This window comes from Scyliorhinus torazame, chromosome 17 (genome assembly GCF_047496885.1).
Source record: "Scyliorhinus torazame isolate Kashiwa2021f chromosome 17, sScyTor2.1, whole genome shotgun sequence".
NCBI classification, from domain to species: Eukaryota; Metazoa; Chordata; class Chondrichthyes; order Carcharhiniformes; family Scyliorhinidae; genus Scyliorhinus; species Scyliorhinus torazame.
In genome coordinates this window covers 140,986,086-141,013,788 of record NC_092723.1, presented here as the reverse complement: position 1 = coordinate 141,013,788, position 27,703 = coordinate 140,986,086, and the positions used below count along the sequence as shown (strand labels likewise).

At 47.0% G+C, this 27,703-nt stretch overlaps 1 protein-coding gene across 1 annotated transcript in view; it reads left to right on the top strand.

The window, feature by feature from the left end:
• LOC140394204 (heparan sulfate glucosamine 3-O-sulfotransferase 2-like) overlaps positions 1 to 27,703 on the top strand; it is a 303,904-nt gene that overhangs the window by 99,747 nt on the left and 176,454 nt on the right. The window contains exon 2 of the mRNA XM_072481190.1: positions 3,028 to 3,862. Coding sequence (XP_072337291.1) covers positions 3,312 to 3,862 — 551 coding nt within the window. The 5' untranslated portion in view covers positions 3,028 to 3,311. The remainder of the gene's footprint in view (positions 1 to 3,027; positions 3,863 to 27,703) is intronic.

The following is a 27,703-nucleotide window of genomic DNA, read 5'->3' as shown; positions in this document are numbered from 1 at the left end:
AGAGAGATTGCAGTTTGTGAGAGAGAGAGTGCAGTTTGTGAGAGAGAGAGTGCAGTTTGTGAGAGAGAGAGTGCAGTGAGTGAGAGAGAGAGTGCAGTGAGTGACAGAGAGAGAGAGTGCAGTGAGTGAGAGAGAGTTCAGTGAGAGAGAGAGTGCAGTGAGTGAGGAGAAAGAGTGCAGTGTGAGGCAGAGAGAGAGAGTGCAGTGAGAGAGAGAGTGCAGTGAGTGAGAGAGGGAGTGCAGTTAGTGAGAGAGAGACTGCAGTGAGTGAGAGAGAGAGACTGTAGTGAATGAGAGAGTGCAGTGAGTTAGAGAGAGAGTGCAGTGAGTAAGAGAGAGAGAGAGAGTGCAGTGAGTGAGTGAGAGAGTGCAGTGAGTGAGTGAGAGAGTGCAGTGAGTGAGAGAGAGTGCAGTGAGTGAGCGAGAGAGAGTGCAGTGAGTGAGCGAGAGAGAGTGCAGTCAGAGAGTTCAGTGAGTGAGACAGCGATTGCAGCGAGTGAGAGAGGGAGTGCAGTGAGTGAGAAAGGGAGTGCAGTGAGAGAGAGAGAGAGTGCAGTGAGTGAGAGAGAGAGTGCAGTGAGTGAGAGAGCGAGTGCAGTGAGTGAGAGAGCGAGTGCAGTGAGTGAGAGAGAGAGTGCAGTGAGTGAGAGAGAGAGTGCAGTGAGTGAGAGAGAGAGTGCAGTGAGTGAGAGAGAGAGTGCAGTGAGTGAGAGAGAGAGTGCAGTGAGTGAGAGAGAGAGTGCAGTGAGTGAGAGAGAGAGTGTAGTGAGTGAGGAGAGTGCAGTGAGTGAGGAGAGTGCAGCGAGTGAGAGAGGGAGTGCAGTGAGTGAGAAAGGGAGTGCAGTGAGAGAGAGGGAGAGTGCAGTGAGTGAGAGAGAGTGAGTGCAGTGAGTGAGGAGAGTGCAGTGAGTGAGGAGAGTGCAGCGAGTGAGAGAGGGAGTGCAGTGAGTGAGAAAGGGAGTGCAGTGAGAGAGAGAGTGCAGTGAGTGAGAGAGAGAGTGCAGTGAGTGAGAGAGCGAGTGCAGTGAGTGAGAGAGAGAGTGCAGTGAATGAGAGAGAGAGTGCAGTGAGAGAGAGAGAGTGCATTGAGAGAGAGAGAGTGCAGTGAGTGAGAGTGCAGTGAGTGAGAGAGAGAGAGAGGGCAGTGAGTTAGAGAGAGAGTGCAGTGAGTAAGAGAGAGAGAGTGCAGTGAGTGAGAGAGAGAGTGCAGTGAGTGAGAGAGAGAGTGCAGTGAGTGAGAGAGAGTGCAGTGAGTGAGAGAGAGAGTGCAGTGAGTGAGAGAGAGTGCAGTGAGTGAGAGAGAGAGTGCAGTGAGTGAGAGAGAGTGCAGTGAGTGAGAGAGAGAGTGCAGTGAGTTAGAGAGAGAGTGCAGTGAGTAAGAGAGAGAGAGTGCAGTGAGTGAGGAGAAAGAGTGCAGTGAGTGAGAGAGTGCAGTGAGGGAGAGAGAGAGAGAGTGCAGTGAGGGAGAGAGAGAGTTCAGTGAGTGAGAGAGAGATTGCAGTGAGTGAGACAGAGAGTGCAGTTTGTGAGACAGAGAGTGCAATTTGTGAGAGAGAGAGTGCAGTTTGTGAGAGAGAGAGTGCAGTTTGTGAGAGAGAGAGTGCAGTTTGTGAGAGAGAGAGTGCAGTTTGTGAGAGAGAGAGTGCAGTGAGTGAGAGAGAGAGTGCCGTTAGTGAGAGAGAGAGTGCAGTGAGTGAGAGAGAGAGTGCAGTGAGTGACAGAGAGAGAGAGTGCAGTGAGTGAGAGAAAGAGTTCGGTGAGAGAGAGAGTGCAGTGAGTGAGGAGAAAGAGTGCAGTGAGTGAGAGAGTGCAGTAAGTTAGAGAGAGAGTGCAGTGAGTAAGAGAGAGAGAGAGTGCAGTGAGGGAGAGGGAGCGTGCACTGAGTGTGAGAGGGAGTGCAGTGAGTGTGAGAGGGAGTGCAGTGAGTGTGAGAGGGAGTGCAGTGAGTGTGAGAGGGAGTGCAGTGAGTGAGAGAGAGAGTGCAGTGAGTGAGAGAGAGAGTGCAGTGAGTGAGAGAGAGAGTGCAGTGAGTGAGCGAGAGAGTGCAGTGAGTGAGCGAGAGTGCAGTGAGTGAGAGAGAGGGTGCAGTGAGTGAGAGAGAAAGAGTGCATTGAGTGAGAGAGAGTGCAGTGAGTGAGAGAGAGAGTGCAGTGAGAGAGAGAGTTCAGTGAGTGAGAGAGAGAGAGAGAGAGAGTGCAGTGAGTGAGAGAGAGTGCAGTGATTGAGAGAGAGTGCAGTGGGTGAGAGAGAGTGCAGTGAGTGAGAGTGCAGTGAGTGAGAGAGAGTGCAGTGAGTGAGAGAGAGTGCAGTGAGTGGGAGAGAGAGTGCAGTGGGTGAGAGAGAGAGTGCAGTTAGTGAGAGAGAGAGTGCAGTGAGTGAGAGAGAGAGTGTGCAGTGAGTGAGAGAGAGAGTGCAGTGAGTGAGAGAGAGAGAGTGCAGTGAGTGAGAGAGAGAGTGCAGTGAGTGAGAGTGCAGTGAGTGAGAGAGTGCAGCGAGTGAGAGAGAGTGCAGCGAGTGAGAGAGAGTGCAGCGAGTTAGTGAGAGAGTGCAGTGAGTGAGGAGTGCAGTGAGTGAGTGAGGAGAGTGCAGTGAGTGAGGAGAGTGCAGTGAGTGAGGAGAGTGCAGTGAGTGAGGAGTGCAGTGAGTGAGAGAGTAAGTGCAGTGAGAGAGAGAGTGCATTGAGTGAGGATAGTGCAGTGAGAGAGAGTGCAGTGAGTGAGAGAGAGTGCAGTGAGTGAGGAGAGTGCAGTGAATGAGGAGTGCAGTGAGTGATAGAGAGTGCAGTGAGTGATAGAGAGTGCAGTGAGTGAGGAGAGTGCAGTGAGTGAGGAGTGCAGTGAATGATAGAGAATGCAGTGGGAGAACCCAATCCAGCCTCTTCGACTCCCCGCTCGCCATCCTCTGAACAAGCTGGTACTTGCCGGGTTGTGAGAGCAAGGCTATGGGCTGTCGGTGTGTGTGTTTGGATGCAGCTTGTGTTTCTCTTGCAATGTCAGGCTACTAATTTGTATCAAATGCACCGAGCAGGGATCCACCAGGAATTGTGGAGAGTGGAGCATCTGGAAGCCGCAATTGCCAAATAGAGTTGGATGAAGATTGGGGTCCCAGGACTGACCTTGCTTCATATTCCTGAGATTTTTGGTTTCAATATTCTGCCTCTCGTCCTTTCTGTGTGTTTGTGTTATCGAGAACTCCTTTAAGGGTTCCTTCTCCTTCCTCTTCAACCTCTCAAACACACATGTCCGAGGGCATATTCCCCAGCTCCTGTACTAAGATCATGTTCGCGCCCTCGTCCGAAGCTGCCCTGAGACATGGCATCTAGATTAGGGGTCAGAGTGGTGTCATCTCCATCCAGGGGAACTCGCAGGTTCTTCTTCATCTTCACCCTCTCTCTGTCCTTCACCTACCTGTGTTACAGCCTCATCTTCTGCGGCGATTCCATCATGCAGAAACCCTTGAGCTTCCCCGAAGACCGAGCCTGTTACTTGCTGCAGGCCGGTGCTGCCAAGAAGCTCCTGCAGAGGTCCCAGTACTGTGCCAACGCGGAGCCCAAGGCTGCCCGTAACGGGGGTGAAGACAACAGGGATAACCTGCTCCGGAGAGCCCCTTCCGAGCGGCAGTCCGTTAACAGGACAGGCACCCCCAGACCTCCGGCCCCGCTTCCCCAAGAGCGGCAGCGCAGCGGCAACGCCACCTCCAGGGTCGGCAGTAAGCGCCTGCCCCTGGCTCTCATCGTGGGGGTGAAGAAAGGAGGCACCCGGGCCGTGCTGGAGTTCATCCGCGTCCATCCCGATGTCAGGGCGCTGGGCACCGAGCCTCACTTCTTCGACAGGCACTATGAGAAGGGGCTGGAATGGTACAGGTAAGGGTGGTATTGGTACAGTCTGGGCATTGCGTGGGCATGGTATGGACACAATATAGACATGGTATCAACACAAGAGGCATGATATAGGCAGCGTATGGACTTGGTATGAGCATGGTAGAGGCATAATATGGACATGTTATGGGCACAGTATGAACATTGTGTGGGCATGGTATGGACACAATATTGGCACATATGGACTTGGTATGGGCATGGCACATGTGTATTGGCACAGGATGGGAATTGTGCATATATTGTACAATTATCATATGTGCATGGTATGTGTATGGTATATGCACAATACGTGCATTGTATGGATATTTGGCATTGTATAGACACGGTCACAGTGTGGGTATGATATGGGCATAGTGTGCCAAGAATGGCACAGTGTGAATGGTCTGGGTACACACCCCAGTCCCAAGCCCTGAGACGTCTATTTACTGAGTTAACTTTATTTGTCATCTTCCTCTATCTATCTTTAGCTATCGATACAACAGATCTTCTATGCTTCTATCTTTAAACTATTTTGACAATATTTGGAAAGTTCTGCATTTGTTAAACGGTTAAATGAATCTGTACTGTGGAATTGTACCAGGTGTGCAAGATGTGTCCCAACCTTCCAAATGTGTGATGTACACATCTCCAGATGTGAGATTAACCCCATCTCTCGATGCGAAATCTACCCCTGTCCTCAAGTGTGATATGTACCTGTCTCCAGATGTGAGATTTACCCTAATTCCAGATTTGAAGTTCATCCCTGTCTCCAGATGTGAGGTTTACCTCTGTCTCTAGATGTGAAATGTACCCCTATGTCCAGATGTAAGATTTGCCCCATTGCCAGACGTGAAATTTACCCTATCTCCAGTTGTAAGATTCACTCCATCTCCAGAAGAAAGGTTTACACGTGTCCAGATGTGAGTTGTAGTTGTTGCACCTGCCAAATTGTTTTAAGGTGACCACATACATTTCTTCAATGCCCGATACAGTTTGGTGTCTTTTTTAAACAGTTCTGTCGGCGGCTGAATGATGCATTAAGGGGTTAATGCGCTTATCCTCGCACATTCTGCATTGGGGTGTGCTCTGTTTCAATGTAAGAATAGAGAGTTTGTTTTTATGGTTTGGTTCCTTTCTGTATGATCGGTTAGAGTCGGGACTGATAAGGAATGGGACTGAGATAGCCTGGGTGGGTGGAGCTGGCAAAACTATAAAATATTGGATATTTTGGATTTCTATCATCTTGACAGTTTCTGCTGAGAAGCTTTTATTATTCCTAACCCTCTCTCACCAGTGGCCTGCCATGTTTTATTCTTAAAGGGGCAATACCTTACAGAAACCTCTTTCGCAATCTGTGGACACATATTGCCCTGACGTTGTCAATTTGAAACTCACCATTATGTCAAGTGACAACATCGTGATGAAAATGAGAAAGGGTTGGAGTTTATCCCTCTTTCCCTCCAGCGTTATCTCCCTCCGTCATTCTATCTCTCCCTCCGTAATTCTACCTCTCCCTCCATCCTTCCCTCCTCCCTCCATCTCTCTCTCTCAGCCCCCCCCCCCCCCCCCACTTTCGAACTTCTTTCCTCACACCCCTCCCTCCCACTCTCGCTCCTTCCTGCTCTCCCTCTATCTCCTCATCTCTCTTTCCCACTTGGCAGAAATACGACTTTTCACCTGCTGTCCATTTTGTACAAACTGTCCATGTTCATTAAAAGATAACCCACAAAGCTCCCCCGATAGCTGAGTGGGAGAATGGCCCTCTCGGCGAAGCAATGAGCTAAATAGGGCAGGGCGTTTGCAGACTCCAGCGTTAGTCGTGCTGGGAGAGCTGGCCTCGGTTAGCACATTGTGGGCACATTGACTGTAAAGCAGGGGTGGGATATGAGCCCGTGCCCCGCCCCCATATCCGAATGAACCGTCTGGGTCCGGATGTGAGAAAAGGCCATTCGGCCGAGGTACCGTGGAGCATCCAGGGCTCAATGGGAAATGTCCCCTGTCCACTGCTCGGAAACAACGGGAACAGTAAAGGGGAGGAAAGCACACAGCAGCACTGGGAAAATCTCCCAGTTTGTATGGCAATCTGTGATCACACTGTGAAATAGGTCACCCTCTCCCAGCGCACACCTAATCCAGTCAGAGGGTTTTTCTTTTTGTATATTAAAACAACAGCAGTATTTTTTTAAAAACAGGGCAGGCAGAGCACGTCAAATTCAAACCTAAAACACTTCTGTTCCTGTGCTCGCTGTAACCCCCCTGGTTTGAATGGTGGAGTTTTATTCTGCTGTCTGCAACCAGAAAATAATGTCAACTTATGTTTGCAAAGATAAAGTGGTGTTATAAGTGTATGATCGTTGCAGATCGTTTTCAGGCAGCAGTGTGGTTTGATAATGGACTGCATTGAAGTCCTTTCCAATTTGACGGTCGAGATACCCCTTTCCCCCACTGACAATCTCAGTAATAGATCCTCTGAGTTGCTTCCTTAGCCCATCTCACATTAAATACAATTAATTAAAAAGTTCCCATCCGTTAATCAGAAGAGCTACAAACTGAGACTCAAGTCCACCCAAATCAACACTGGTACAAAATCAAAGCCTTAATTTTGAACATCAAACATTACCCAGAGTGTGTCACAAACTACAAGATTTCAGACACTTGCTTTCTTTTTCCGCCACTCTCTCTTTCAAAGCCTGCGAACATTGAAAAAAAGGATGAAATGAGGCTCGGTTTTGATGAGCTTGTTTGTTTTTATTGCACTTGTCCCTCAGCAACCTGAAGGAGAGGAGCCGATGATGGCTCTGTGCACTGGTGTGAACATGAAGCACTCATCAATTAGCAAGAATTGCTAAGGTTACCTTTATTGGCAGCTGTAGCTTAATGAGCAACACTCTCGTCTTGGAGTCAGCAAGTCCCATGCTGGAGACTTGAGCACATAATCCAGGCCGGTACTGATGGAGTGCTGCATTGACAGCAGTGCCGTCTTAAAGCCCTGGCTGCCCTCTGGGGCGGATGCTAAAGATCCCATGGCATTATTTTAAACAAGAGCAGTGCCGTTCTCCCTTGTGCTCAGGCCTCAACTAACATCACTAAAACATATTATCTGATTATTATCGCATGGCTGTTTGTGGGATCTTGCTGTGTGCAGCTGAGCTGTTGAAAACATCTCAAAAAGTCGGTTGTTGGCTCAATGGGACGTCTTGAGGTTGTGAGGTTCTCCGGTCTCCGACGGCGAAATCGCGTTCGGCCGGAGAATCCCCGTATGCGACGAAATCAGGGGCGGAGACCGGAGAATCCCGCTCCCTCCAAAGCCGCACGCTGTATCGACGACCTCAGGATGTTCATGAAGCCCCCCCCCCGATGCTCCGCCCCTGATGGGCCACGTTCCCGATGGCGTGGGTCTCTCATGCTATTTTTTGTCGGGAACTCGGTGTGGCGGCTGCGGACTGAGTCCAGCGCTGTCACAGTCGGGGGAGAGACGATCTGCGGACATGGGGGACTTTGGCAGGGGCTGGGGGAACTGTTTGGGGGGGGGGGTGGTCTGGGGGTCGTGATCCTGGCCAAAGGGGGGGGGCACTATTTGGCAGGCCGGGTCCATGCGGGGCCGGCGCCATGTTGCATGGCACGGCCGCTGCAGGCCGCCACCGTGCACATATGCGGCCACGGCCCCGGCAATTCTCCAGGCCGTATCGGCAGCAGGAGCCGCGTGCTCTATGCTGCCGGCATGTGAGCCCCCATCAAACAGAGGATCGGTGGCCGTTTTGCACCGATTTTTCGGTCGTAACATGCTACCATTCCCACGTCGGAATCAAGAGATAGCCTCAGAATCAGAGAATCCAGCCCACTGTACGAGTGCAAATTATTTCTTTCCATAACTTTTATCACCAAAGCCCTTTCTTTCTTACAATTATTTCTGATTATGGGAGTTCACTAGATTGCCATATATACAAGAACAAAGAACAAAGAAATGTACAGCACAGGAACAGGCCCTTTGGCCCTCCAAGCCCATAACGACCATGCCGCCCGACTAAACTGCAATCTTCTACACTTCCTGGGTCCGTATCCCTCTATTCCTATCCTATTCATGTATTTGTCAAGATGCCCCTTAAATGTCACTATCGTCCCTGCTTCCACCACCTCCTCCGGTAGCGAGTTCCAGGCACCCACTACCCTCTGTGTAAAAAAACTTGCCTCGTACATCTACTCTAAACCTTGCCCCTCTCACCTTAAACCTATGCCCCCTAGTAATTGACCCCTCTACCCTGGGGAAAAGCCTCTGACTATCCACTCTGTCTATGCCCCTCATAATTTTGTAGACCTCTATCAGGTCTCCCCTCAACCTCCTTCGTTCCAGTGAGAACAAACCAAGTTTATTCAACCGCTCCTCATGGCTAATGCCCTCCATACCAGGCAACATTCTGGTAAATCTCTTCTGCACCCTCTCTAAAGCCTCCACATCCTTCTGGTAGTGTGGCGACCAGAATTGAACACTATACTCCAAGTGTGGCCTAACTAAGGTTCTATGCAGCTGCAACATGACTTGCCAATTCTTATACTCAATGCCCCGGCCAATGAAGGCAAGCATGCCGTATGCCTTCTTGACTACCTTCTCCACCTGTGTTGCCCCTTTCAATGACTTGTGGACCTGTACTCCTAGATCTCTTTGACTTTCAATACTCTTGAGGGTTCTACCATTCACTGTATATTCCCTACCTGCATTAGACCTTCCAAAATGCATTACCTCACATTTGTCCGGATTAAACTTCATCTGCCATCTCTCCGCCCAAGTCTCCAAACAATCTAAATCCTGCTGTATCCTCTGACAGTCCTCATCGCTATCCGCAATTCCACCAACCTTTGTGTCGTCTGCAAACTTACTAATCAGACCAGTTACATTTTCCTCCAAATCATTTATATATACTACAAACAGCAAAGGTCCCAGCACTGATCCCTGTGGAAGACCACTCATCACAGCCCTCCAATTAGAAAAGCATCCTTCCATTGCTACTCTCTGCCTTCTATGACCTAGCCAGTTCTGTATCCACCTTGCCAGCTCACCCCTGATCCCGTGTGACTTCACCTTTTGTACTAGTCTACCAAGAGGGACCTTGTCAAAGGCCTTACTGAAGTCCATATAGACAACATCCACTGCCCTACCTGCATCAATCATCTTAGTGACCTCCTCGAAAAACTCTATCAAGTTAGTGAGACACGACCTCCCCTTCACAAAACCATGCTGCCTCTCACTAATACGTCCATTTGCTTCCAAATGGGAGTAGATCCTGTCTCGAAGAATTCTCTCCAGTAATTTCCCTACCACTGAAGTAAGGCTCACCGGCCTGTAGTTCCCTGGATTATCCTTGCTACCCTTCTTAAACAGAGAAACAACATTGGCTATTCTCCAGTCCTCTGGGACATCCCCTGAAGACAGTGAGGATCCAAAGATTTCTGTCAAGGCCTCAGCAATTTCCTCTCCAGCCTCCTTCAGTATTCTGGGGTAGATCCCATCAGGCCCTGGGGACTTATCTACCGTAATATTTTTTAAGACACCCAACACCTCGTCTTTTTGGATCTCAATGTGACCCAGGCTATCTACACACCCTTCTCCAGACTCAACATCTACCAATTTCTTCTCTTTGGTGAATACTGATGCAAAGTATTCATTTAGTACCTCGCCCATTTCCTCTGGCTCCACACATAGATTCCCTTGCCTATCCTTCAGTGGGCCAACCCTTTCCCTGGCTACCCTCTTGCTTTTTATGTACGTGGAAAAAGCCTTGGGATTTTCCTTAACCCTATTTGCCAATTACTTTTCGTGACCCCTTCTAGCCCTCATGACTCCTTGCTTAAGTTCCTTCCTACTTTCCTTATATTCCACGCAGGCTTCGTCTGTTCCCAGCCTTTTAGCCCTGACAAATGCCTCCTTTTTCTTTTTGACAAGGCCTACAATATCTCTTGTTATCCAAGGTTCCCTAAAATTGCCGTATTTATCCTTCTTCCTCACAGGAACATGCCGGTCCTGAATTCCTTTCAACTGACACTTGAAAGCCTCCCACATGTCAGATGTTGATTTGCCCTCAAACACCCGCCCCCAATCTATGTTCTTCAGTTCCCGCCTAATATTGTTATAATTAGCCTTCCCCCAATTTAGCACATTCATCCTAGGACCACTCTTATCCTTGTCCACCAGTACTTTAAAACTTGCTGAATTGTGGTCACTGTTACCGAAATGCTCCCCTACTGAAACATCTACCACCTGGCCGGGCTCATTCCCCAATACCAGGTCCAGTACCGCCCCTTCCCTAGTTGGACTGTCTACATATTGTTTTAAGAAGCCCTCCTGGATGCTCCTTACAAACTCCGCCCCGTCTAAGCCCCTGGCACTAAGTGAGTCCCAGTCAATATTGGGGAAGTTGAAGTCTCCCATCACCACAACCCTGTTGTTTTTACTCTTTTCCAAAATCTGTCTACCTATCTGCTCCTCTATCGCCTGCTGGCTGTTGGGAGGCCTGTAGTAAACCCCCAACATTGTGACTGCACCCTTCTTATTCCTGATCTCTACCCATATAGCCTCACTGCCCTCTGAGGTGTCCTCCCGCAGTACAGCTGTGATATTCTCCCGAACCAGCAGCGCAACTCCGCCTCCCCTTTTACATCCCCCTCTATCCCGCCTGAAACATCTAAATCCTGGAACGTTTAGCTGCCAATCCTGCCCTTCCCTCAACCAGGTCTCTGTAATGGCAACAACATCATAGTTCCAAGTACTAATCCAAGCTCTAAGTTCATCTGCCTTACCCGTAATACTTCTTGCATTAAAACATATGCACTTCAGGCCACCAGACCCGCTGTGTTCAGCAACTTCTCCCTGTCTGCTCTGCCTCAGAGCCCCACTGTCCCAATTCCCTAGTTCTCCCTCAATGCTCTCACCTTCTGACCTATTGCTCCCGTGCCCACCCCCTGCCATATGTTCCTGTAAAGTTTCTAACCGCTTGGGGTGTCTCTTGATAGTTAACTCATTGAACGGATCAAGCCGTATTAAAACCCTTTCACCATTTGCTGTGCCATTTTCTTAATTGTCAGTTCAATAATAAATAATTGGCTGCATTCACGCAGCCTGGCATATTGCATCACATGTTATTCAAAGTCACTTTGACCGCTCCCCCCTCCCCAATTCTGCCTCTCAATAAACTAATTAAAAGAATTGTGCGGCACGTGGTGCAGTGGTTAGCACTGCTGCCTCACGGCATTGAGGACCCGGGTTCAAATCCCGGCCCTGGGTCACTGTCCGTGTGGAGTTTGCACATTCTCCCCGTGTCTGCGTGTGTTTCACCCCCAGAACCCAAAGATGTGCAGGTTAGGTGAATTAGTCACGCTAAATTGCCCCTTAATTGGAAAAAAATATTTGGCTACTCTAAATTTATATTAAAAAAAAGAATTGTGCAGGAATCTGGAAGTGCTTGCGTCAACGGGACATTGCAAATTGACACCAAGCAGACGTACAAGACTTTAGATAAAGATAAAATTCCCTCCACACTCTTATTAAACACTCCTAGGACAGATACTGCACAAGTCAGTTACAGAGTAAATCTACTTCTATATTGTCCCATCAAACACGCCCAGGTTAGGTACTGCACAGGTCAGCTATGAAATATTATCCTGTGTGCAGTGCAGAATAAGAATAATATTACCCCTTTACTCCCAAAACAGTCTCTGATGTTGGATTTGTTCACAGTGCATATCTGCTACGATTGGTCCGTTTGGTCCATTCAGTCATTCAGATCAATTGACATTGAGCTGTAGTTCTGTGACTGATAATACTGGGATCAGTATTATAGGAGGACGTAGAAAGGTTAAGAGCCGTTCCAGGTGTACTTTTCCAGAGTGACAATCTGAGATCTCGGGTAAGATCTCCAGCCCATTTGATCTTTGATCCATCCCACAAACGAACAGCAATTTAATTCCAAATTGTAGCACTTTGCTCTAAATATAGTTCAAGAAGAAATTTTGATGGGGAATGGAAACTTACGCTACAATATATGAAACAGCAACCTCCTCACCCCCCAAACACGAAGTGTGCATTTTGTATGTTGTCCATTCCAGGGGAAGGCCCAGTCCCACAGTCACCATGGAAACAGCCCAATTTTACAGAGCAGGGCTCCAGGAAAAAGTGCGGAGCAGGCCAATCAGCAAGTAGTGCTTAATTTAGCAAATATGCGGAGCTTCCGATGGTAAGCATCACATTAACTCCATGTGAGAATGTTGTTGCTACAATCTCTCATTGCTTTGTTATCAATCTGCTAACCACGTTTCTCCCTCTTCAAGCAGGGTAAGGTTATGGGGGAAATATAATGGTGGGGGTGGGAGACACTGTGAAGAGACCTTGGTGCCCTCGTACATCAGTCGCTGAAAGTAAGCATGCAGGTACAGCAGGCAGTAAAGAAGGCAAATGGTATGTTGGCCTTCATGGCAAGAGGATTCGAGTATAGGAATGGAGATGTTTTACTACTGTAATATAGGGCATTGGTGAGGCCACACCTGGAGTATTGTGTGCAGTTTTGGTGTCCTTCTCTGAGGAAGGATGTTTTTGCTATGGAGGGAGTGCAGCAAAGGTTTACCAGGCTGATTCCTGGGATGGCGGGACCGACTGTGATATGAGGAGAGATTAAATCGATTAGGATTGTATTCATTGGAGTTTAGAAGAGTGAGGGAGGGATCTCATAGAAATTTCAAAAATTCTAACAGGATTAGACAGAGTAGATTCAGAAAGAATGTTCCCAATAGGGGAGTCCAGACTAGGGGCCATATTTGGGGATAAGGGGTAAACCTTTTCGGACTGAGGTGAGGAGAAATGTCTTCACCCAGAGAGTAGTGAATCTGTGGAATTCGCTACCACAGAAAGTAGTTGAGGCAAAAACATTGTGTCATTTCAAGAAGGAATTAGATATAGCTCATGAAGCTAAAGTGATCAGGGATATGGGGGAAAGATGGGATCAGGGTATTGAATGCAATGATCAGTCATGATCATAATGAATGGTGGAGCAGGTTCGAAGGGCCGAATGGCCTCCTCCTGCTTCTATTTTCTATGTATGTTTCTATATCTGATTGAGAGCTGGAAGAGGTGGGTAGGTAGAGTTGAAGGATAGAGGACGTGGATAGGTGGAGTTGGAGATGGAGGAGGTGGGTAGATGGAGTTGAGGGCTGGAGGAGATGGGTAGGTGGAGTTGAGTGATGGAGGAGGTGAATAGGTGGAGTTGAAGGATGGAGGAGGTGGGTAAGTGGAATTTAGGGATGGAGGAGGTGGGTAGGTGGAGTTGAGGGATGGAGGAGGTGGGTAGGTGATGTCTAGGGATAGAGGAGATGGATGAGTGGGATTAAGGGATGGAGGAGGTGGGTAGGTGGATTTGAGGGATGGAGGAGATGGATGAGTGGGATTAAGGGATGGAGGAGGTGAGTAGGTGGGTTTGAGGGATGGAGGAGATGGATGAGTGGGATTAAGGGATGGAGGAGGTGAGTAGGTGGGTTTGAGGGATGGAGGAGATGGATGAGTGGGATTAAGAGGTGTAGGAGGTGAGTACGTAGAGTTGTCCATGGGAAAGAAATGGGTTTGCTGAGTCTGATGGTCTTTTCCTTTCCTAAAAGCTCTCAATCTGAAACCTGACCCAGAATCACAGGGATCATGAGTTGAGGGTTGTCAGGGGTCCATGTTTATTATGTTGCATTGATCTGGAGAAGATGACCTCAAGGCTCTACCTGCCTGACTGGGTGCATGACCAGTCACAGGCCATCCTGAAGAGGAGTTCCCCCAGCCAACTCCACACAGTGGTGGCTTGACTTAATGAAAGATTTTGAGAAGTTTGAGAGTGGGAACTCTGTTGAAGTTCCCTCTCTTTTACTTACCTTCCTCAGCAGGCTGGTGTGGCTTTCAAACTGGAAGGAAGGACTCTAATTGGTCCACAAACATGCCCGCCACTACGCATTGGACAGGTTACCTGTGTCCGTGCCAATTAAAGGTGCAGCTCCAAGGAAATCTCAAAGAGCAACCTTGAGGGGTATTCAGTACCTGTAACAACTTCCATCACCTTCCCCTGGAGGGAAACTACAGCCCTCAATGTCTTAGCTCAGACTGAGGATCAAACATAGCATGTGTGCCCCATCGGTGGTGTTTCAAGGTAAGAAAGTACTTCGAATTCTTGAACAAAATACAATGAGATCTAGGTTACATAAATAGATTCTAGCAGGATATCTGTTCCACCTGTAAAATAGGCCTTTGTGACTTGCAAATTTGTTGCTGGCAATTCACAAGGATTCTTTAATGTGTGAATTAAACAATACATTCACTGCCTCCCACTCAGTGTGTGGTGTGTACTGAATCTGATTAAAATCGTCCTCTTTGTCCTCCTGTATAATTGGCACCCTAAGGTGACCAATTTACTTCAGCTTTCATGACACTTGATCCAGTTTGTTCTACTAATTGGGAGGCAGTTCACTGCACATTTAAATCATTTAATCACTGACATAATCTCCCCAATTTATTACAACCCCAAAATATCCAATACTGGTTATTTTGATTCAGTTTTTTCTTAATATAGTTTTAGATAACATTTCTGACTGTTAAACCCTCCTTCAACTTCCCAGTTGAAAGGCCAGTGTAGCCGTTCCCAGGCCTCTCTGCACCAACTCCCAAGCCTCTATACCCACTCGCTAGCATCCCTACCCACTCCCAGGCCTCTGCATCCACTCCCAAGCCTCCATACCCACCCACTAGCATCCCTATCTATTCCTAGCCTCCGCATCCACTCTCAAGTCTCTGTAACCACTGCCAGACCTCCGTTCCCAGTTCAAAGTCTGTGTACCAATTCCTAAGCTTCTGTACCATCTTCTAGGACACTGTGTCTACACCTAGACCTTAAGGCTGATTGTTTCAAAATATGTGGTCAGAGCACCAAAAACCAAATAGTCCAACTCGTAAATATAAATATAGTCCCATTAATACGTGACAGCACGGATTCAGACAGAAAATGCGGTACCAGATCCCGTAACATGTTCCATCACTGTTACTGCACAAATATTCCAGTGTAGGCAGAAATCCAAGTTACAGATGTGTGGAATTCCCACAAACCCTAGGCGTGAATCCCGTCCCGCCACTCCGACGCCGGCTGCCACATTCTCCGGCGCTGGTTTACGGGCGGGGATCACGCCGCGCCGGTCGGGGGCCGTTGGCAGCGTCCCCCCGGCAATTCTCCGGGCCCTGATGGGCCGAACGGCCATCGGTTTTTGGCCAGTCCCGCCGGCGTGGGTTAGACATGGTCCAACACAGCGGGACCTGGCTGGTAGGCCGGCTGGTGCGGTCCTGGTGGGGGGCGCGGGAGGGGATCCGGCTCGGGGGGGGCCTAGCCCGCGATCGGTGGCCTGTGCCGTGGGGGCACTCCTTCCTTCCGCGCCGGCCACTGTAGGGCTCCGCCATGGCCGGCGTGGAGAAGACATCCCCTTTCGCATGCGCTAGATAGGAACCACACTGGCGGTTCTGCACTTGCGCGAACTCGCCGGCCTTTCGGCACCGGTTGCCGTGGCGCCAACCCCTCCGGCGCCAGCCTAACCCCCGAAGTGCAGAGGATTCCGCAACTTCCGGTTGGCCCGACGCCGGAGTGTTTCATGTCGCTTTTTACGCTGGCATCAGGCCAGCGTGGGAATTTGTGTGTATTTTCCTGCATAGCTCTGTCTTGTTTATTGTGCTTTTCAGGCTTTCCCCTGGAAAGACACAGATTGGATTATGAAATTACAAGGAGAGGCTTTAATCCAATCGAGGTTGATGTCACAGGACCCATTTTCCAAATTCTAAGGAAGCCTCTCACCTGAAACTGACATTCACTTTGCACACCCGGTCCTGCGACCATTTCAAATGGTGCCAATGTTAATCGGGTTTAGGCTACAGACACCACTTGAAGTCCATTAACCATCAATCCCATTAATCCCCCACCCTGTTATCGCCTCCAACAGCTTTAATCCCAAACCCATTAAAGTACCCCCACCCCCACTAAAACACCCCCACCCCCACAAAAATACCCACCCCTTTAAACCCAGTCGCCTCATTAACTCTGTTAACCCCCCAGCTCCTGTGAACCCTCCACCCCATTAACTCTTCCACCCCTGTTTTCCCCCATCCTCCCATTAACCCCCACCCCATTAACCCTTTCACCACATTACCTTCCCCCTCCTCTGTTATTCCCCCATTTTCCATTAACCTCTCCACCCCATGAACTCTCACCTTCTGCTAATTCCCATTCCCATAAACCACTTCCATTAACCCCATGCCTCACAACATCCCCCGCCTATTGCTAACCTCTGCACCCCGTTTCCCTGAACTCCCATTAGCCCCCCCCTCCCATTACCTACTCTCTCCTGTTAACGCGCCACTCTTATTAAACCCTTCAGCTGGTTAGCCCACTGCATTCCCAATTAATCCTCCATCCCATTGACACCAATCCCTGTTGACCCCAGCTCAAGGAAGTGAAAATTACTCCAATCAGTCCTGTCACAGATGAAGAGACGTATCATTCAGCAAGTTTTGCTAATGTAGATGTAGTGTAGTGCTTAACTTAGAGTGTCAAACTATTTCTCACTGCCAGTCATTGTGTACATTTCTATTACAAATTAACACATTGGTCTGTAATTCCTTGAAGAATTTCTCCTACGTAAATATGGATTTTTTTCACACTTTGAAAATACAGTCTATTTACTGTGATAATTACAGTAATGATTACAGTAATATTGCAGTGATGATTACAGCACTTTTTCTTGTAATGTGAAAATGACCAATATGTGACAGTCTCTCCCTGCACAGTATTGGCCCAATACCTGTCTGAATAATGGCTTATAGTCAGACGGAACCAGCAACATGACTGCCCCAGAACTGCCTCTGTTTTGATTGCTTCCCTTTTCTTTCCGTGTGTACTTGTCTCTGACTCTGGTTATTTTACAATGTTGCATTCAATCACAGGTCAAAGTCCTAAAATCTCTGTTAGTCCAGTATCATAAGCACTATACTACCATACCGTGGTACAGTGGGTAGCACTGTTGCTTCACAGCACCAGGGTCCCAGGTTCGATTCCCGGCTTAGGTCACTGTCTGTGTGGAGTCCGCACGTTCTCCCCCTGTCTGCGTGAGTTTCGTCCGGATGCTCCAGTTTCCTCCCACAAGTCCCAAAAGACGTGCTGTTAGGTCATTTGGACATTCTGAATTCTCCCTCTGTGTACCCGAACAGGCGATGGAGTGTGGCGACTCGGCGCTTTTCACAGTAACTTCATTGCGGTGGTAATGCAAGCCTACTTGTGTCAATAAAGATTATTATTATACCCCTTGATTCACTTCAATTATACAGAAGCTCAATGAATTAAATCCCTTCCCATTGTGTAGAATCCCAAAGAAAAGAAAGACTTACATTTATAAAGCACTTTTCACACGACCGTGCATCTCCAATTAAGAACACTGTTGCAATGTAGAAAATACAGCAGCCAATACGTTTGCAGCAAACTCCCACAAGGACAATGTGATAATGACCAGAGAATCTGCTTTTGTGATGTTGATTGAGGGATAAATATGGTCCTGCACATGAAGGATAACTCCTCTGCTCTTCTTCAAATTAGTGCTGGGGGATCTTTCATGTTCCCTGGAGCAGGTAGATGGACCTCGGTTTAAAATCTCATCCGAAAGACGGCGCCTCCAATAGTGCAGCACTCCCTCAGCTCTCCACTGGAGTGCCAGCTCTCATTTTTGTGCTCGTGCCCTGGATTGGGAGTTGAACCCAGAACCTTGTGATTCAAAGATGAGCTGGACCAGATCCCTCCCTTTGAGCCCCATTGTGCAGACTCCCAATGGGCCAAGCCACTTCCTATTCATTCCACGTATCGAATCCCAAGTGAAGTGCGGCCAATGCTAACCCATATCCCAGAGCACTTACTGGCTTGCAATTTGATGCACGTGTTTGTTTCGTGGAGGCGTAGAATTCACAGGACATTTGTCCTAATAATCACTGCGAGTGGCACCATGTAGTCCACACACTGCAAAATTCTCAAAATAGAAATAATTTAATCAAAAATTCCTGATTAAATATTCTCTCTTATCAGGAATGTGAGCTCTGTGCACTGAATATATCCCATGGACAGATTGCAGATAGTGCCAATTGATTCACAGCCCTTCATGCAAAATCTAAATGCTTTGCACTGTCTCTGCTTTATTCATTCATTAAACTACCGAATTAACATTAGATAGACAGTGTAGCGCACTGATTGCCAAATTGGCTTGCTGGATCTGTAATTTAGAAATCTTTGATGCTGATTCTGATCCTAAGGCTTTCTCAAGGTCTCCCAGAAAGCACTTGTTGTGTTTTATCTGAATGCTATTGGGGTAAATCAGAATTAACTCCAGGTCTCTGGGTGAAACCGTCTCCATGAGACTTTACTGTAGCAAGGGAGACAGAACATTCTCCCTGGCCAAAATAATTTCTCATTTTGATTTTGAGACACCTGTACAGTCACAGGAGTGCAATAATCCCCTTTAGTGCTCCCTCAATCACAAAGCTCAACACTAGCAAAGTCTCCACACTGTGATTCAACAATGTAGGAAGCTATCTGATATATGGAATCTAAAATATGCCAATGATATGGAATATATAATGCAGTATACAGTGCGTGGTATAGAACATATGCAGCATACAGTATATGGTGCTGTGAAAGAACTCCGTGTATCTTTCACTCGAATCTGTATTGACACAAAATTTAAAAATTAATCAACAGTTGTAAGAAATTGGAAAAGCTTCAAAAGCTCATATGTGGGAGATGAACACCAGTCATTAACTAGTGGTGTAAATAACATCAGCCAAACAAAATTACCATTTATGACATCAGGGCCGGGATTCTCCCCTACCTGGTGGGGCGGGGGGCCCCGGCGTGATGGAGTGGCGGGAACCACTCCGGCGTCGGGCCACCCCAAAAGGTGCGGACTTCTCCGCACCTTTAGGGGCCAAGCCCTCACCGTGAGGGGCTATGCCCGTGCCGGAGTGGTTTCCGCTCCACCGGCTGGCGTGAAAGGCCTTTGGCACAGGCCCGCCCACGGATCATTGGGCCCCGATCGTGGGCCAGGCCACCGTGGGGGCACCCCCCGGGGCCAGATCGCCCCCCGCCCGCGCCAGCGGGAAGGTAGGTGGTTTGATTCACGCCGGCGGGACTGACATGACGGCAGCGGGACTTCGGCCCATCGCGGGCCAGAGAATCGCCGGGGGGGCCCGCCGACCGGCGCGGCGCGATTCCCACCCCCACCGAAAATCCGGTGCCGGAGAATTCGCCCCAGAAGACAGAAACATAGTAAATATGAGCAGGAGGTGGCCATTCGGTCCTTCGAGCCTGAGTCGCCATTCATTTATGGTCATGGATGATCATCCAGTTTAATAGCCGAATCCTGCCTCCCCCCACCTCCCCATACCCTTTGATCCGCTTTGCCCTAAGCACCATATCTAACTGCTTTAATGTTTTGGCTTCAACTACTTCCTGTGGTAATGAATTCCACAGGGCGGATTCCTCAGACTGTGACCCCTGGTTCTGGACACCCCCACCATCGGCAACATCCTTCCTGCATCTACCATGTCTGGTCCTGTTAGAATTTTATAGATTTCTATGCGATCCCCCCTCATTCTTCTAAACTTCAGGGAATACAATCCTAAACGACTCGATCTCCCCTCATAGATCAGTTTGATCATCCCAGGAATCAGCTTGGTAAACCTCTGTGCATTCCCTCTAGAGCAAGAACATCCTTCCTCTGATAGGGAGACAAAAACTGCACACACAATTCCAGGTGTGGCCTCACCAAGGCCCTGTATAATTGTAGCAAGACATTCCTGTTCCTGTACTCGAATGAAGGCCAGCATATTAGCCGTCTTTACCACCTGCTGTGCCTGCACGCTTATCTTCAGCAACTAATGTACGAGGACACCCAGGTCTCATTGTACATTCCCCTCTCCTAATTTATGGCCATTCGGAAAATAATCTGCCTTCTCATTTTTGCTACCAAGTGGAGAACCTCATTTATCCAAATTATACCGCATTTTCCATTCATTTGCCCACTCACTCAACTTGTTCACGGAAGGATCTTTGCATCCTCCTCACAGCTCACCCTGCTACCCAATTTGCAAATTTGGAGATATTACATTTTGTCCCCTCATCTAAATCATTTCTATTGCAAACAACTGGGGCCCCAGCACCGATCCCTGTGGGTACCCCACTAGTCACTGCCTGCCAATTTGAGAAAGACTTGTTAATTCCTACTCTTAGTTTCCCGTCGGCCAACCAGTGTTCTATCCATCTTAATGCACTACCCCTAATCCCATGTGCTTCAATTTTACACATTAATCTCTCATGTGGCACTTGGTCAACAGCCTTCTGAAAGTCCGAATAAACCACATCTACAACTCTTCCAGTCACATCCTTGAAGAATTCTAGTAGATTTCTCAAGCATGATTTCCCTGTCATAAATCCATGCTGACTCTGTCGATCCTGCCACTGCTCTGCTATAAAAGTTTTGATGTGGAGATGCCAGCATTGGACTGGGGTGAGCACAGTAAGAAGTCTTACAACACCAGGTTAAAGTCCAACAGGTTTGTTTCAAACACTAGCTTTCGGAGCACTGCTCCTTCCTCAGGTGAATCAGGTGAAAATAAAAGGTTTGATCATGGATTCTAGAATTTTCCCCACTACTGGGGCGAAATTCTCCGGAATCGGCGCGATGTCCGCCGACTGGCGCCCAAAACGGCGCAAATCAGACGGGCATCGCGCCGCCCCAAAGGTGCGGAATGCTCCGCATCTTTGGGGGCCGAGCCCCAACATTGAGGGGCTAGGCCGGCGCCGGACGAATTTCCGCCCCGCCAGCTGTTGGAAAAGGCCTTTGGTGCTCCGCCAGCTGGCGCGGAAATGACATCTCCGGGCGGCGCATGCGCGGGAGCGTCAGCAGCCGCTGACAACATTCCCGCGCATGCTCAGTGGAGGGAGTCTCTTCCGCCTCCGCCATGGTGGAGACCGTGGCGGAGGCAGAAGGGAAAGAGTGCCCCCACGGCACAGGCCCGCCCGCGGATCGGTGGGCCCCGATCGCGGGCCAGGCCACCGTGGGGGCACCCCCGGGGCCAGATCGCCCCGCGACACCCCCAGGATCCCGGAGCCCGCCCGCGCCGCCTTGTCCCGCCGGTAAGGTAGGTGATTTAATTTACGCCGGCGGGACAGGCATTTTAGCGGCGGGACTTCGGCCCATCCGGGCAGGAGAATCGAGCGGGGGGCCCGCCAACCGGCGCGGCGCAATTCCCGCCCCCGCCGAATATCTGGTGCCGGAGACTTCGGCAATCAGCGGGGGCGGGATTCACGCCAGCCCCTGCTGTCAGGCTAACTGGTCTATAATTCCCTGTTTTCTCTCTACCTCCCTTTTTAAATAGCTACCCCTAATCTGCAGGAACTGTTCCAGAGACTACAGAATCCTGGAAGCTGACCACCAATGAACCCACTATTTCCAGACCACTTCCTGAAGCACTCGGGTCCCTGGGGATTTATCGAGCACGATTCTCCGAAATGGAGACAAAGTCCCGACGCCGGAGTGAAAACCAGTGTGTTTCACTCCCGCGTCGGAGCCCACTCCCAGCCCCCTATTCTCCCGCCCCCGGGGGGCTAGGAGCGGCGTCGCGTATTTTACGCGCGCTGGGCCTTGGCGCCACGTAAAAAGCGGCGCCACGTCAGTGATGCGGCCGGCGTCGCGTAAATGATGTCACCCACGCATGCGCGGGTTGGCGTCCTCCCCGAGGCCGCCCCGCAAGAAGATGGCGGATGAATCTTGCAGGGCGGCGGAGGAAAGAAGATCCTCCTTTAGAGAGGCCGTCCCGCCGATCAGTGGGCACCGATCGCGGGCCAGACCCCATCGGAGGCCCCCCCAGTGCAGGACCCCCCCTCCCCCCACCCCCACAGTCCCTCCCATCGTTCCCACGCAGTTCCTGCCAGCAGCGACCAGGTGTGGACAGCGCCGATGGGAACCTGTCGTGTTGGGGCCGCTGCTCGGCCCGCCCGGGCCGTAAATCGCCGCTCTCCTTTTGCAAATGGCGAGCGGCGATTCTCCGAGCGGCCAGGCGTGATTCTCACGGCACTGGTTTGGGGGGGGGTGGGAGAATCGCGTGCGGGTGTCGGGGCGGCTCGGAGAATTCCGCCCAGTAGTTTTCAATCCCATAAATTTCCCCGACAGCATTTCTCTACTACTATTGATCTCCTTCAGTTCCTCCCTCTCACTAAACCCTGCGTTCCCCGAGATTTCCAGTATCTTTGTGTCATCATTTGTGAAGACAGAACCAAAGTTTGTATTTAATTGCTCAGCCATTTCTTCGTCCTGTATTATACATTCCCCTTTTCTGACTGTCAGGGAAATTGTGTTTATTGAACATGATTCCTCCATCATCTCAATGTGCAGACTAACTGATTGTGAACATTAAGCAACCAGGGGCAATAACTGAATGGGAACATTAACCACCCAGCGACATTAACTGAATGTGAACATTAACCAAACAGGGGCAATAACTGAATGTGAACATTAACCAACCAGGGATATTAACTGAATGTGAACATTAACCAACCAGGGATATTAACTAAATGTGAACATTAACCAACCAGGGGCAATAACTGAATGTGAACATGAACCAACCAGGAGCAATAACTAACTGCATGTGAACATTAACCAGCCAGGGGCAATAACTGAATGTGAACATTAACCAACCAGGGATATTAACTGAATGTGAACATTAACCAACCAGGGGCAATAACTGAATGTGAACATTAACTAACCAGGGATATTAACTAAATGTGAACATTAACTAACCAGGGATATTACCTAAATGTGAACATGAACCAACCAGGGATATTAACTGAATGTGAACATTAACCAACCAGGGATATTAACTGAATGTGATCATTAACCAACCAGGGGCAGTAACTGAATGTGAACATTAACTAACCAGGGATATTAACTGAATGTGAACATTAACCAACCAGGGATATTAACTGAATGTGAACATTAACCAACCAGGGATATTAACTAAATGTGAACATCAACCAACCAGGGGAAATAACTAAATGTGAACATTAACTAACCAGGGACATTAACTGAATGTGAACATTAACCAACCAGGGGCAATAACTGAATGTGAACATTAACCAACCAGGGATATTAACTAAATGTGAACATTAACCAACCAGGGGCAATAATTGAATGTGAACATTAACCAACCAGGGGCAATAATTGAATGTGAACATTAACCAACCAGGGGCAATAACTGAATGTGAACATTAATCAACCAGGGATATTAACTGAATGTGAACATTAACCAACCAGGGATATTAACTGAATGTGAACATTAACCAACCAGGGGCAATAACTGAATGTGAACATTAACCAACCAGGGATATAAACTAAATGTGAACATTAACCAACCAGGGGCAATAACTAAATGTGAACATTAACCAACCAGGGATATTAACTGAATGTGAACATTAACCAACCAGGGGCAATAACTGAATGTGAACATTAACCAACCAGGGATATTAACTAAATGTGAACATTAACCAACCAGGGGCAATAACTGAATGTGAACATTAACTAACCAGGGATATTGACTGAATGCGAATTTTAACCAACCAGGAGCAATAACTGAATGTGAACATTAACCAACCAGGGGCAATAACTGAATGTGAACATTAACTAACCAGGGATATTGACTGAATGTGAATTTTAACCAACCAGGAGCAATAACTGAATGTGAATATTAACCAACCAGGGATATTGGCTGAATGTGAATTTTAACCAATCACGAGCAATAACTGAATGTGAACATTAACCAACCAGGGGCAATAACTGAATGTGAACATTAACTAACCAGGGATATTGACTGAATGTGAATTTTAACCAACCAGGAGCAATAACTGAATGTGAATATTAACCAACCAGGGGCAATAACTGAATGTGAACATTAACCAACCAGGGGCAATAACTGAATGTGAACATTAACTAACCAGGGATATTGACTGAATGTGAATTTTAACCAACCAGGAGCAATAACTGAATGTGAATATTAACCAACCAGGGGCAATAACTGAATGTGAACATTAACCAACCAGGTGCAATAACTGAATGTGAACATTAACCAAGCAGGGATATTGGCTGAATGTGAATTTTAACCAATCAGGAGCAATAACTGAATGTGAACATTAACCAACCAGGGGCAATAACTGAATGTGAACATTAACTAACCAGGGATATTGACTGAATGTGAATTTTAACCAACCAGGAGCAATAACTGAATGTGAACATTAACCAAGCAGGGATATTGGCTGAATATGAATTTTAACCAATCAGGAGCAATAACTGAATGTGAACATTAACCAACCAGGGGCAATAACTGAATGTGAACATTAACTAACCAGGGATATTGGCTGAATGTGAATTTTAACCAATCAGGAGCAATAACTGAATGTGAACATTAACTAACCAGGGATATTGACTGAATGTGAATTTTAACCAACCAGGAGCAATAACTGAATGTCAACATTAACCAACCAGGGATATTGACTGAATGTGAACATTAACCAACCAGGGATATTAACTGAATGTGAACATTAACCAACCAGGGGCAATAACTGAATGTGAACATTAACCAACCAGGGATATTAACTGAATGTGAACATTAACCAACCAGGGGCAATAACTGAATGTGAACATTAACCAACCAGGAATATTAACTGAATGTGAACATTAACCAACCAGGGGCAATAACTGAATGTGAACATTAACCAACCAGGGGCAATAACTGAATGTGAACATTAACCAACCCGGGATATTAACTGAATGTGAACATTAACCGACCAGGGATATTAACTGAATGTGAACATTAACCAACCAGGGGCAGTAACTGAATGTGAACATTAACTAACCAGGGATATTAACTGAATGTGAACATTAATCAACCAGGGGCAATAACTGAATGTGAACATTAACCAACCAGGGATATTAACTGAATGTGAACATTAACCATCCAGGGGCAATAACTGAATGTGAACAGTAACCAACCAGGGGCAATAACTGAATGTGAACATTAACCAACCAGGGGCAATAAATGAATGTGAACATTAACCAACCAGGGATATTGGCTGAATGTGAATTTTAACCAACCAGGAGCAATAACTGAATGTGAACAGTAACCAACCAGGAATATTAACTGAATGTGAACATTAACCAACCAGGGGCAATAACTGAATGTGAACATTAACCAACCAGGAATATTAACTGAATGTGAACATTAACCAACCAGGGGCAATAGCTGAATGTTAACCTTAACCAACCAGGGATATTAACTGAATGTGAACATTAACCAACCAGGGGCAATAACTGAATGTGAACATTAACCAACCAGGAGCAATAACGGAATGTGAACATTAACCAACCAGGGATATTGGCTGAATGTGAATTTTAACCAACCAGGGATATTAACTGAATGTGAACATTAACCAACCAGGAGCAATAACTGAATGTGAACATTAACCAACAAGGGGCAATAGCTGAATGTGAACATTAACCAACCAGGGGCAATAGCTGAATGTGAACATTAACCAACCAGGAATATTAACTGAATGTGAACATTAACCAACCAGGGGCAATAACTGAATGTGAACATTAATCAACCAGGAGCAATAACGGAATGTGAACATTAACCAACCAGGAGCAATAACTCAATGTGAACATTAACCAACCAGGGATATGAACTGAATGTGAACATTAACCAACCAGGGATATGAACTGAATGTGAACATTAACCAACCAGAGATATTGACTGAATGTGAATTTTAACCAACCAGGAGCAATAACTCAATGTGAACATTAACCAACCAGGGATATGAACTGAATGTGAACATTAACCAACCAGGGATATGAACTGAATGTGAACATTAACCAACCAGGGATATTGACTGAATGTGAACATTAACCAACCAGGGATATTAACTGAATGTGAACATTAACCAACCAGGAATATTAACTGAATGTGAACATTAACCAACCAGGGATATTAACTGAATGTGAACATTAACCAACCAGGGATATTAACTGAATGTGAACATTAACCAACCAGGGGCAATAACTGAATGTGAACATTAACCAACCAGGGATATGAACTGAATGTGAACATTAACCAACCAGGGATATGAACTGAATGTGAACATTAACTAACCAGGGATATTGACTGAATGTGAATTTTAACAAACCAGGAGCAATAACTGAATGTGAATTTTAACCAAGCAGGGATATTGGCTGAATGTGAATTTTAACCAATCAGGAGCAATAACTGAATGTGAACATTAACCAACCAGGGGCAATAACTGAATGTGAACATTAACTAACCAGGGATATGAACTGAATGTGAACATTAACCAACCAGGGATATGAACTGAATGTGAACATTAACTAACCAGGGATATTGACTGAATGTGAATTTTAACCAACCAGGAGCAATAACTGAATGTGAACATTAACCAAGCAGGGATATTGGCTGAATATGAATTTTAACCAATCAGGAGCAATAACTGAATGTGAACATTAACCAACCAGGGGCAATAACTGAATGTGAACATTAACTAACCAGGGATATTGGCTGAATGTGAATTTTAACCAATCAGGAGCAATAACTGAATGTGAACATTAACCAACCAGGGGCAATAACTGAATGTGAACATTAACTAACCAGGGATATTGGCTGAATGTGAATTTTAACCAATCAGGAGCAATAACTGAATGTGAACATTAACTAACCAGGGATATTGACTGAATGTGAATTTTAACCAACCAGGAGCAATAACTGAATGTCAACATTAACCAACCAGGGATATTGACTGAATGTGAACATTAACCAACCAGGGATATTAACTGAATGTGAACATTAACCAACCAGTGATATTAACTGAATGTGAACATTAACCAACCAGGGGCAATAACTGAATGTGAACATTAACCAACCAGGGATATTAACTGAATGTGAACATTAACCAACCAGGGGCAATAACTGAATGTGAACATTAACCAACCAGGGGCAATAACTGAATGTGAACATTAACTAACCAGGGATATTGGCTGAATGTGAATTTTAACCAATCAGGAGCAATAACTGAATGTGAACATTAACTAACCAGGGATATTGACTGAATGTGAATTTTAACCAACCAGGAGCAATAACTGAATGTCAACATTAACCAACCAGGGATATTGACTGAATGTGAACATTAACCAACCAGGGATATTAACTGAATGTGAACATTAACCAACCAGGGATATTAACTGAATGTGAACATTAACCAACCAGGGGCAATAACTGAATGTGAACATTAACCAACCAGGGATATTAACTGAATGTGAACATTAACCAACCAGGGGCAATAACTGAATGTGAACATTAACCAACCAGGAATATTAACTGAATGTGAACATTAACCAACCAGGGGCAATAACTGAATGTGAACATTAACCAACCAGGGATATTAACTAAATGTGAACATTAACCAACCAGGGGCAATAACTGAATGTGAACATTAACCAACCCGGGATATTAACTGAATGTGAACATTAACCGACCAGGGATATTAACTGAATGTGAACATTAACCAACCAGGGGCAGTAACTGAATGTGAACATTAACTAACCAGGGATATTAACTGAATGTGAACATTAATCAACCAGGGGCAATAACTGAATGTGAACATTAACCAACCAGGGATATTAACTGAATGTGAACATTAA